This window comes from Crocodylus porosus, unplaced genomic scaffold (genome assembly GCF_001723895.1).
Source record: "Crocodylus porosus isolate Cpor-Errol unplaced genomic scaffold, CroPor_comp1, whole genome shotgun sequence".
Taxonomy (NCBI): domain Eukaryota; kingdom Metazoa; phylum Chordata; order Crocodylia; family Crocodylidae; genus Crocodylus; species Crocodylus porosus.
Window position 1 is genome coordinate 181,067,957 of NW_017728886.1, and position 13,238 is coordinate 181,081,194.

Sequence of the window (13,238 nt, forward strand, 5' to 3'; positions counted from 1 at the left end):
CAAGAGGGATGTGGACAACATGGAGAGGGTCCAGAGGAGGGCCACTCACATGATCAGGGGGCAGCAGGGCAGACCCTACAAGGAGGGGCTATAGGACCTGAACCTGTTCAGCCTCCACAAGAAAAGGCAGAGGGGGGATCTAGTGGCCTGTTACAAACTAGTCAGAGGGGACCAGCAGGCACTGGGGAAGTCCCTGTTCCTCCGTGCACTACCAGGAGTGACCAGGAATAACGGTCACAAGCTGGCAGAGGGAGATTTAGGCTAGATATCAGGACACGCTACTTCACGGTCAGGGCAGCTAGGATCTGGAACCAACTTCCAAGAGAAATGGTGCTGGTTCCTACCCTGGGGGTCTTTAAGAAGAGGCTAGTTGTACACCTTGCTGGGGTTGTTTAACCCCAGTATTCTTTCCTGCTATGGCAGGGGGTCAGACTCAATGATCTGCTCAGGTCCCTTCTGACCCTAGAAACTATGAAGCTATATGGAGCTTTTCAATCTCCCTCCCTGCTTTGTCATACTGTATGCAGCAAACTGAGAGGTGAGCAAGCCAGCAGAAGGGGCAGGGGCAGGGCTGGGGCTGATAACAGTCCTTATCACCTGATTAGCAAAACAATATCCTCTCTCCACATTACTTCAAACTTCTTAAACAGCTTACCGGCTGACCTATTAATTAGCTTCAAAGCCCTAAGCAGTCACTGTTCTGTCAGCCTATCCTAGTGATATTGGAGACAGAGAGACACACAGACACCTCTCAGCATTAGCTAGCATACCAAATGCTGGCTATGGTCCCTGCTGTGGCAGAGAGGAGGAAGGGATCTTTGTTTAAGCAGTGAGTGGTGAGTGGGGGGGGGTGGGAAGAGAGGAGCATGGGGAAGCCAGGCAGACCCTGCTGTGCCTGCAGCCTGTGCCAAGCTCCAGCCAGAGAGCAGAGGGAAGGGGCCAGCCCTGCTGTGGAGCAGAGAGCCCCGTCCAACCCAGAGAGCATGCCAGGATGCTGGGGGACTCTGATTTAAGATTTAACTTAAACCAGCAAGGGGTCTGAGAAAGTCATTGCATAAACTGGTTTGAGCCAAATCAGTTAAGTCTGATACAACATTCAACCAGGTTCATCTCAAACCAGTTTCAGCCATTTTCAAACTGGTTTATGTGCACTGAACTTCTGTTCAGTTACAGGATTAAACCAGTTTCTGATCACATAAGTTGGTTTATATGTAATGTCTCATAGATTTCATAGATTTTTATGGTCAGAAGGGAACTCAGTAGATCGAATCCGATCCACTGCCCTGGGCAGGAAAGAGTGCTGTGGTCAGACGCCCCCAGCCAGGTGCTTCTCCTCTTAAAGACCTCCAAGGTAGGGGAGAGAGCACCATCACCCTTGGAAGCCCAATCTAGATTCTGGTAACCCTTACCGTATAGAAGTTCTTCCTAATGTCTAATCTAATGTTTGTCCCTACCCCAAAAGTTCAGTGCACATAAACCACTTTCAAAATGTCTGAAACTAACTTAGGATAAACCTGGATGCATGCAGCATCAGATTTAACTGATTTAGTTTTAATCAGTTTATTCAACTTGTGTTCCAGATCCTCTCCAGATTCAAGTTAACTCACAGTTCCCTGCATCCCAGGATGCTTTGTACCTCCCCCGCAAATACCCCCCTCACAAAGTGGGCAGGCTAGTCTTGGCCCATGCTGTCTGCTCCAGCCAAGCAAGGAGGTGTGCTCTATTGCCCCCTGGCTTTTGGCCTACACCACTGCAGGCATGTGGCTGCATTTTCGGAATCAAAAGTGAAGGACTGTTCACTTGCTTGCTGATTCAATCTATGCAGTTTAGACTAATCTGAGAAGATTGAATCGATTCAGCCTTAGCCATTTTGACTGTCTGTACTTAGCCCTTGACACTCCATAAAGGACCCTTTCTCAAAGCTCATGTTCTGAAAATTTAGCCCTTTAAAAATGTGTCTGGTTGGGCATTCAAAATCATTAGTTAGTTTTGAAAAATCTTGACCTAAGTTATTTTTTACATGCTGCATGAGAAAAAAACCTATCCAATTATTACATGACCATTGTTGATGGTGATGTGTGTGCCTATGAAGGAAAGGAATGTACAAGAATGAACCACTACTGAATTCTTATGTTATGATGTGTGACTTGACTGCCAGCTTGAAAACCAAGTATTTTTTCATCTGTATACCTGAGAGTTTTCTGAAAAACAAGCTGTATATCAGCCCACAGATATATTCATCTTTTCAGATATAATTCAGAGTACAATTATTAAGAAATGTATTTGGTTTTCATTTCTGTTGTGAGATGCATGCTAGGCCATGGCTTGCTTGAGATAATATAGCTAGTTTGGAGGGTTTGATTGAGCAGTAGTCTAGTGATGTCCCATGGATTACGCTTCATTCCAAGACTCTTTTTAAAAGACCTATAAACTTGAGTTTCCAATTCCATTTTAGTTTCATGTAAGCTAACAAATAATGATGGAGATGTTGTTGCCACTCTATAGTTGAGGTCTGCACTAAATTCAGGGATAGCCAACTATTTACTGAGCTCATGACAACACTGGCAGCCCCATTCATCCTTGGGGCTTGATGACTCCACTGAATGAAATGGGCCAGTTACCTCAAATATGTCCTCCCCTTCATCCTCCATTCGCTTGCCTTGCCGCCAGTGTTTCAGCAGCCACTTCAGTTTAACATACAGCAGAAAAGTGCTTTGTTTGAAGTGCCTGAGTTCTTGCTGCATCAGATTTTTTTCCTGGCTCCAGGTCTTTTCTTCCAGTTTGTTCTGCAAAGTCAAGCTCTGCACCTCCAAGTCTTTCCTCCGTATAGTCTGCAGATGTTCCTCTTCCAGCTTTAATGCAATAAGAGATAAAATATGAATAAGGTATTGTCCTTAAGGACCCACTGATTTGTTTTTTAAGTTGCGACAGACAAACTGATGCTTCTAATTTTAAGCAATATTACCTATTCACTTGGCAAGAGGTCTAACTTTCAAGGAATAAAAAGACAATGGCTTATAGAACCAATGTAATCAACTGCACACAAATAACCTAGTAAAGAAGCGTGCAGTTTGTTTACTTTAAAGACATAAGAATTCTGCTACATAAACATTTTTATGCCCTTCATACTTCTCATTCCTCTTTTCATTGCATCCTTTCAATATATACCCTGCATGGCCCTTAGCCCACAATGGTTGCATACAAAGCTAATTTATTAATTGGATTTTCAACCATGTCTATAAAACAAGTATATAATAATCCTTCAGACAAGCTGGAATTCTAGCTTCTCTCCTCTTCACATGCCATCACTCTTTAAGAATATATATTCCCATCACTCTCAGGAGACAGAGATCCATTGTCATTCATGTCCAGCATCTCAGAAACAAGTCACAGATTTCTTACACTAGCTCTGAGAATTCATACTTGGAAAACTTGTGTGAGCCAGTTCATAATAAACTCCAACAGGTTCACATCCAACTACAGCAGAGATGCACAGCACACTATGGCTCAATACACTAGCCTACTGAGCCTCAACATTCCTTGACTGAGTTCTAACTTTACAAACACCAGAAAAGGCTTGCAATTTGAAAATTAAACATTAATCAGTTTTTTGAGGTAAATCTACTAGACAAGTCATTCTTCGAATGCAACTTCTGTCTGTACATGTGAAAATCAGATAATGGGATGACCTGGTACTAATAGCACTTACATAAATTTACCTTTCAGCAATGCCAATATTGATATATTTCTATTTTAGTGAGTACTAATTACTACTAATGAGGGGAAGACATTTGGAAAAGGAATACAGAAATGTATTTTAACCGTCTAATGTCACGTTGTTTAATTTCCTTTTAGATCACTAGATTATGTGAAATAGTAGTTTATTTGTTAGTTACTAGTCCAGTACATGAAATTAATGAAATCCATAATAAACTATTGTGAGTCTTGAAAAAAAAATACAGAGTATGTCCTCTAATGGACAACATCTTCCTAACTATGGAAAATACCTGGGAGGTTCATTTTCAGGAGACTAAGTGGAAAAACACAATTTCTATTAACAGTACCAGAGACATACATCTAATTTCCTCTGAAAGCTTAGAACCCTACAAGTGGCCTACCATTCCATGATAAACACTCATCTAAAGTAAGGAACCCTAACCCTATCATGTATGAAAATATCTGGCTCCAACAATGCAAAAATGCAACACCTAAAGCTTCAAAAGGAGCTCTCTAAAATGTATACCCAACACTCTACCTTATTTGCTAGAAGGATGTTAGAGTGAAATCAGTTCATCAGCGAATGCTTTAAATAACCATAAAAACTATGTAAATGAATTCCTAATTGAATCAGAATGTTTTACAAAAACATACACAATTAAAATGTTTGTAATTAATCTTAAAAGTAGTTTAAATAAAAAAATAGAATAACCTAAAAATGCATGTTCAGATTGTAATTGTGTTAATGGGATTGCATATTGAGGACAGAATTTAGATCACCAGCATGTCATGCTGCCAAAAAATAGTATATTTAAATTATTATGAATGTTATTTGTGCTGGTATAAATGAATATAACTGGAGTTAACATAACCTTGTTCCACTAAATTGAAATGAAGATATGTTAAATGCATCCAAGTTCTGTGAATCTTTTCCACAAGAAATCCTGGAGGATGATAAATAAAGGCATAATGTAAACAGGATGGGCATAATTTGGAAAAATGAAGAATCCAGAAGATGCTTTATTTTATTTTTTTTTTCAAAACAGACTTCTGGATTTAAGTCTGAGTGGCTTTTGTTTGTTTAGTTTTTATTAATAATTATAAGAAATAATGGGCTAATTCATCACAGTTTAGTATTCCATAAACTCTGGCAAAGGGCCCTCATAGAAGAAACTCCACAGGGGTCTAGGCTGGGACAACGAATAGTAGCTACAACCGCAGACAGAAAAAAGAGTTTTAAGTCACAGGCACAGCTTCTGAAATGGATACATATCCAATTTTGCTAGGAAGTGAATCAGTTTAGTCATTCCCTACAGAGACTTCCATCAGCAGAGCTTCTACAGAGCTTGCATAAAATTTAAAGTTGCCCCATTAGAAAACTTGAGAGAAACCATGGGCATGACCACTCAGACGTGGTAAGATTATCTGGCACAGGGAGGTGCATTTTACTCCTCTGCGGCTGTTGAATTTGTTCATTAAGTACAGTCTGAAAATGTTAGTTCAATATCAAGCCAAGAATTTAGCCAAGAAATTCTGTAAAGAATTCCTTGTTGGCTACAGTCAGACAAAGTTATTTGGGTAAATGTTGTATCTTTTATTAGACCAACTGAATAGTTGTAAAAATTGTTCTTTACAAGCTGTAAAGCTACAGATTTGTTAGCTACAGATCACAAAACAACTGTCTGGTAACAAAAGTCATGTTACAAGCACTAAGCAACAAAAGTAGTGGGCATGAGGCACTGAGAAATGCAAGGAGGCCCCAGTTATGGTCTCACTTGCATGGTTGTAACTTACTGACTATAGTGATGTGTCTGATTAGTGGGTTCAGAATCAGGTCTACAGGGTTGAGCTAGGTTTCTGGAGTTCAAGCACATGTTCTTCCAATGCCACATGGAGAACTGAAACATGAAAGGCAATCTCTCTGTGACACGACACCTTTCTGTGCCTTTTTCTTTTCACATTCTTTGTCTGACTTGCCTATTAAGATTATAAACTCTTTGGAGAAAGAATTGTGTTTGTACAGTATGATGGACCATCCATCTCAGCCCTGCCATTTAACAATAAGCCATTCTTTTTAAGGTAATGAATGTAAACTTCTTGGGAATATTTGTTTTTGTCTAATGTGTATGGGAATCAAGCTGCAGAAAGCTCAAACATGTCAGTTTACATTCAACTAACTTCCAGATTCTTAATTTTCTTAAATCTTTTTTAAATAAAAAAAATCAAGCCTTTGGGAGTGAACAGTAACATGTAGATACACTTCCCTTTTCTTTTCTTTTTTTTTGCCAAACAAAATTGTATTTTGCAAGCTGTGGTCAAGCACGTCTCCCACTGGATGGGTTTTGTATTTACCTGAATGATCCTCTCTGTAAACTTTTCTTGCTCCTCTCGGTGAAGTCTTGTCTCCTGCTCAAGTTGAGCCTGAAGCTCCTGTATCGATACATTCTGTACAGGTAAAACATGGGAATCCCTGAGCTGATCAGTAGGACAAAGGGATAGGTTTAGTGGAAAGTGCGTCTTAATAGTGTAAAAAAATCTGTTGGACAGACATCCGCACAATGCACAATTATACAGTTATAAGCAAAGCGTAGCATGCTAAGATGTAGCAATGCCCTAAATATATAGGAGGATTTCCTATGTTATTACCTAGTAAAAAAAATAAAAGTAGGATCTTAATGTTAGATGTTAAATTTCCTTCAGATGTGATCCTCCAGCCCTTATTACTTCCACTGAAGTAACTGGAACTAAGGGCTGCAGAATCAGGCTCTCTTCATGGTCTGCCTATATTATCTGGTAGTGTATTCTTACAGTTTAAGGTGTGCACTTTTAACATCAGAGCAAAAACCATCAACCACACTGAACCTTATTTTTATTTGTTTGTAAAAGTTTTTGACAATTCACATGATGGGATGTCATTCGTTAAGACAATAAATTTGTTTTGCATCAAAATGGTCCTTCTCTTTTGGTGCAGGACAGCGTTTGCACAAGTCACATTTTTACTTCTAATAACATTTTTACTCTATATTATAAAGTGGATAAAATTACACCATGCAACTCTTTATTTACTGTGTCTCAATAATTTTGTGTATCATGTGCACTCAGATATGATTCTTAGGTCAATCTTACACTGTCACTAGGGTCTGACTATATCCCTCCTTTTCCAGAATAATATTCAATTTAATCTTAAAGCCACCTATATCCCTATAAATTTGGTGTTCCATAAATGTTATTTCTGAGAATTATTTAATTAAAAAACAAGGATTCAATAAACAAATGTCACAGATGTATTGACACCAAGAATCAAAACAAAACAACACAACACTCTAATCTCATAGCAATTTGTTTCCTGCATCAGCATTTCTGTGTCTCTCATTTTGTATCTCTTGAATATTTAGGTTCTGGCTGTTTACAGGTATGGATAGGACAGTCAAGCTGAACATTATCGGTTGAAAGAGACAGTTATTTCCAGATGTGGAAAACAATGTTACGCAAAAAGGAAACTCACACTGCCATTTTTACTGTGAATTGTCTGAACAGAGCGGTACTTTTCTAAAGGGACCACTGGAGGCCTGAACGTACGCATTCTCACTTTTTAGTACTTCAGACACTTAAAGGTATAATATAAACATTATTCAAGACTGATACATTCCTTCTTTAACTAACATTAGGAAGTACAGTTGACTTGTGTATGCATCAGTTCTGCACCTGAAGAGTGAGCTCTGTAGTCCTACAGTACATGCATTTAAACTGATCATTGGTGAGCTAACTCATTATCTATGAAGTCTATTTTTTCTTATGAATTATAATATATTTATAATTTTTTTAAGCATTTAAGGCCAACTCCTCTTGGAGTCAGTTAGGAATATAATGATTTCAAAAGAATCTGCATACAAAGATTGGCCTTTTTTGCAGGGGGTAAATCTTGATATTGTTACAAAAGACCTTCAGAACCCTTTGAAGGCTGTCTTGATTTGGCAGGGGTATGTCATTTTAGCTCTCTCATGTAGCAAGAGAAGTCTTTCCTTAATGACTTTTATTATTTTCTCTCTCATTTTGATTAGGTTGTGCTTAGAATATGATATGTATGAATAAATATATATGGTTAATTAGCATGCAGTTGCAGAAAAGTATGTCACCTGTTTCAGAAAGTTGTGATTATCTAGAGAGACATGAAAGGTATTTTATGAAAATAAGTATTCCAGTGACAACTTTTTAGTGCTGATAATGATAATTTTAAAAGATTCCATGTAGTTTAATGGGAAGTGCAGGATTTATCTAAAATAAGTAAAGTTATTTCAAAATACATAAGAAATCCATTATTTTAATATCTTCTAGAGTAATTCACATTTGGGAAGTTAGAAAAAGATTGTTCATCTCAGGATTTATGAAAAATGGAAGCTGAAACATAACAACAAAAATTCTTAGAAAGCTGGGGAATTATCACAGATAATTTGATACGTCTTTCTGTTTTTGCTGCACATTATTTCATTTTATATAGGGATGAAATGGTACTTAGTAATTTGCTAAAGACTAGATGCTTAATTCTTCACTTATAGCAACATGTACATAAAAATAGATTATACCTGAACAATTAGGACAAGAAATGTCTTATGAAGTTTTTCAATCAGACAGAAGCCTGATTATACCTGAGTACAGCCAGGTTTCTAGGAACCTTTAAAATTGCTGGAATTAGTGGTAAGAGACTGAATGAGCTGTCAGAATTGATAGAGTACTCAGATATAAGCACTCAAAAAAGGTTTACTTTTTTGTCCTACATGGAGCCTGCTCCTACCTCAGTTTTCCCTTCTATTCAAACTAGAAGTTTCTTCATGTCTTTACATATGTCCTAAACTCTTGGACTTGTTTCCTTAAGTGCAAAGAATTCCAAATAACTTCAGTGGATTTGGGGGCTGCTAAGGACCTTGTAGAGTCAAGACCAATGGCTGGACTTTTAATGAAGAAAGACTATGTAGACTTTTATCATTTCTAACCATGTCCATAAGTGCAGGTGATTTAAGCATATATAATCAAATCTGTGCAATTGCGCTCATTATCTTTATACATCAGGCCCTAAATATAAATATGATATGCGTTAGCTGAAGATGCAACAGAAAAATGCTAAGGATTTGTGTTTGGATGCAGCACTGCTGCAACACTGAGAGAATAACACATTTGATTTTCTGGTAAATTCCATTCTCTATTCCTTTGTTATATTAATGTATTGACTACACGAGCAACAGAAACCACCAGGCATGCTCTATTTACCATGGTGTCCGAGGTAAGACATCTAAACCAAACAACATTCTAACATTACATGAAAGGACACTCTCACTAAAACAACGCATAAAATACAACACATTACAATCTAATTCTACTTCACCACAGTACTACAAAACAACACACTATATTTAAACCTTGAGAATGATTAAAAGTTTTAGTGAACCCAAAATGAATTTTCCAAGTTCTGCTTCTGTTCTTGTCACCTTTGGAGCCCAAATCACTCCACTGAATCACTAAGTACCCCCTCTCACTTGTTTTCACAGAAGAACAAGATAATCCATGCTGATTTCCTGATGTCAAGAGGACACTTAAAGACATATTATCAACACAATCAGGATTTTGCCAAAATATTACCTTTTGTGCTAAGAACCCTCTGCCCCCACTAAGATTGCCTTTTGTTGGTACAGGTTATTTTTCTTCTCATACAGCCTATAGGTCTGCAATGATTTGCTTTACAGGATCACCACACCCAGCAAGACCAAGAATATTATATAAATAAGTGCATGATGATAAACCACTCAGATACCTGCCACCTCAACCAGCTGTTGTTGAACCGTAAATTAATACCAGTATAACTAAAGTTAAAACATCTGGTGGTTTTTTCTATTGCTGAATCTACTTGCAAAGGCTTTTTAATGCAGTCAGTCTGATTCCCATGATTGAAACTTGGCCAGCCTCCATGCAAGGACTGTGCATATCAAATTTGATAGAATACTTGTGTTTAGCCATTTCTCCATTCAAAAGCATGAAAAATAAGGATTGAGGGGGCAGGTGGAAGAGCTGGGTTTCCAATTCTCTGTTCCTCTGTGGAAGGCAAAAGATAAACATGTTGTACTAGTTCATTACATGTATTGTGTTCCTTTCATATGTTGACACAATAAAAAATACATTCTAAATGGTCAGTTTACATTTGAAATCTGACCACGACAAGTATAGAATTTGCTGTATCTGACTAGAATTTCTGATGCATTATATGTTTCTTTTTTTTTAACATTTGGTATACATAAGGATAAATCGCTAAAGGTTCCTAAGTTGCTCCCTCAAAAAAATTTGGTGCACATACATCCTTTACCAATGAAAATTAGGTAATTATGCAATTATCTATTTATACATTTGTTTGCACAAAGAAGCTCTGATGTATGAAACAGCTGCAAATCTTTGAAAAATCTGGTCCAGTATATGTATACAAAGTCCTACTGAGTTCATTTAAACTTCAGATATCAACATTTACATCATAATGGGTCTTTCAGGCCATTATGTTGTCAACCTTTAGTGGAGTCTTACATAGCAAGAAAGAACACTTTTCCTCAGCATACATTTTTCTTACTATTCCTAATCTTAGTGGGAAGGAACACTGTCAGTATTCTACACACCATTTTGTCATTTCTCTTGCATGGATTCAAACTGCAAGAATAAGAAATACTGGAGGATGTGTTTTCCTATTTTGTGGCTTTTTTGCTACAAAGAATACACAATGGAATCCCCAATCTTTGCTTTTGGGGAAGATGCAATTCTAACAGTGCAAAAAATGAAATGCTGAGAAAAATACAGCATGTTGGAAAAGACATACTGAAGTCCTCAAGCAGAATTACAAAAAGTAAAATAGAAGCAACAAAAGAAGGACATTTCAAGCAAACACTCAAAATTATAGCCTCATGTGCCCAAATTTAACTGTGAAGAAAATTCCCATGCAGAGGCAAAGTAGAAAGTAGAAGAGGAAGTGACATAATTAACTTGAAATAACTACAACTTGGTTTAAAAATCAAACCCATACATACATTTAGCATAGCATATTTACTATGAACAAAGGAAATAACAGAACTAGATTAAGTGATTCTCACCAGCCCATTTTAAAATCTAAGTGTGAAGATCTGTCTGTTTCCTATTTATGACTACCATCCTAAGGAAAAGATTTGTTATAAAAATTAACCTCCCATTTTTTTTAAATGATGACTTTGATTTTGGTACACTTTTACATGTATTTTCTGCAAACAAATGTATATTTTCTGAACAAGTGTGCCAAAGAAAGTATGTACAAAGTATGCAAAAATTATGCATGTGAGCAAAAACACAATCCCAACTGAAAATGTAAGTGATTGTTTACTTCATCGTTTGCAGAAAAGAAATCACACTAGATGTCTTATTTGAGCAACCCGATCTAGAGAATCCTGCTTGAGTGTAAAACATCTAATATCATATTCTTGCACAAATCTATAATCAATCAAAAAGAATAAAATAATTTGGGGATAAAGTACATTCTGTGGTCTATTTATAGATATTGCATTAACAGAAAAAGAGGTCAGCTATAGCTATCAGACAAAATATTACTTTCAACTTTTTACTGATCTTTGTTGGTTGCCATAGCAATCTTACGATCTGTGTCATGCTTTTGCTTCTTAATAGTATTTGCTACCTTCTCTAATCCCTCCTGTCTGTTTCCACTTATGGCAATTTTGTTTACTCATTCACATTCCACTGTGGACTTAAGAGAACCAGTTCTCCCACCCACCATAAAAGAGCCTTGCAGAAACCATGAATAATGTATTGAATATTCACCTTAATACATGCTGTCCTCCTCTCTTCTATCAAACCAGTTCAATGACTTGTTTTCATCAAGAAAACAAAGTCCTCTTCTTAAAGAAATTTCAGTATATAATTTCCCTTGGACTGTGACTCTAACCCAAGTCTTTAATATGCAAATACATTCTAATAATACTGTTGTATTAACAACTGTGGTGCAAAGACCAAACAAGGGCAGATGTTTACAGTTAGGCTATAGGGGTGGTTTCAAGCATGAGGTAGTCTGCCTCTATTGTATTTAATCAAACAATTAGACTCCTACAATGCTCACCCTTAAAAAACAGTCTATACAAGAGAAATGGGTGAATGGAGCTGTTCTGTTCTTCCTGGGAACATTTTCTGTAAAAAAACTGGACTTAGAGAAGACGTGCTTGCTTACTGTGGAATTATTTGTATAATTGTAACATGTCCTTCTCTCTGAAAGGCTACACACATTAAGAAAATGAAACCATTATACCCATTAGACCTGTGTGAAAATTTTCACTCCAAAAAACCTCAAAAGCAGTTACAAGCTTATATATGGCTACTGCTGTTTTAGGGATTTATTTATCGCTTTTCACTGAAATTTCTGCAGCAACAGAAAGAACTTTTTTTTTCTGTTAGAAATCTATTCTTTCCTTTTACTTTCCTGGCACAAAAACACCACATGACTTGTACCTTTCAGGTTTTGCAGCATAGACTTAAATAAATAAAATACATTAAAAAAAAAAAAGAAAAGCAACATCAAATGTTAAAAAAAAAGAGCTGGGGAAATCTTATGCTTCACTTGGCTTTTTTCTCAATGATTTTCATAGATTTTGGCAAGTGATCTTCCCAACAGACTGGCATTTCAATGAAATGCAACATAATGTGCCATAAAGCTTTAATAGGTTTTTGACTTTTTTTTCCATTTATCCTCTCTCATATTGATACCTCCATGCCCCATCCACAATCATCTCCCCCACACAGCTAGCCCACAACTGGACATTTTTATAACTTCAGTTATAGTTACCTGCTTATCTATGTCTGGCTAAGTTTTCCATCAATATTTTTTCCATCTGCTCATCTTTTGAGACAGTTTCCTGCAGGCAACATCTCATTTTGGTATAGTGTAAACAGTTTGTGCCAAAATTACCCAAGTCACATACCTTCTTGAACATACGGTTTGTATACAAGATGTAATCCAATGAGATAGTTAAACTTACCCAAGAGAGAATTAATTAAAATAAGAGCTTAAATAAAGATATCAAATATTACTTGGGTCATTTTCTGACCTATATTTACCACAATGCTGAGTAGGGACAATTATTCCAAGATGCATATGCTAAACAACTCAGTTTACATTTTACACAACTAGGCCAAGTACAGACATTACACATAAACGGGTATAAGTGATCAGAAACCAATTGGAACCTGTAACAGAACAGATACTAAGTGCACACAGGCTGGTTTAAAAATGGCAGGACCTGGCCTAAGATAGACCTGGATGGATGTAGTATCAGAATTAATTGTTTTAGGTTAGACTGGTTTATCAAACTTCTGTACCAGATCCCCTCCCAGCTCAATTTATGTGGCTGTCTGCCAGCACTACAGGCTGCTTTGTGTCCTCCCCCTACAGGGAAGTAAGCTGGAACTCAACTGCACTTGGCTGCTCTGAGCTGTCAGCCATAGACAGGAAGGAG

General features: G+C 37.2%; 1 protein-coding gene across 12 annotated transcripts in view; it reads right to left on the bottom strand.

The window, feature by feature from the left end:
- The window catches only part of MTCL1 (microtubule crosslinking factor 1), a 181,390-nt gene that overhangs the window by 45,207 nt on the left and 122,945 nt on the right, over nucleotides 1-13,238 (bottom strand). For 7 of the 12 annotated variants that reach the window (XM_019546155.1, XM_019546147.1, XM_019546105.1 and 4 more), the window contains 2 exons: nucleotides 6,070-6,192; nucleotides 2,622-2,852 (listed from right to left, as the gene is read on the bottom strand). In XM_019546155.1, the coding sequence (XP_019401700.1) occupies nucleotides 2,622-2,852; nucleotides 6,070-6,192 (354 nt within the window). The remainder of the gene's footprint in view (nucleotides 1-2,621; nucleotides 2,853-6,069; nucleotides 6,193-13,238) is intronic. The other 5 variants (XM_019546163.1, XM_019546113.1, XM_019546177.1 and 2 more) reach the window with 2 other exon arrangements.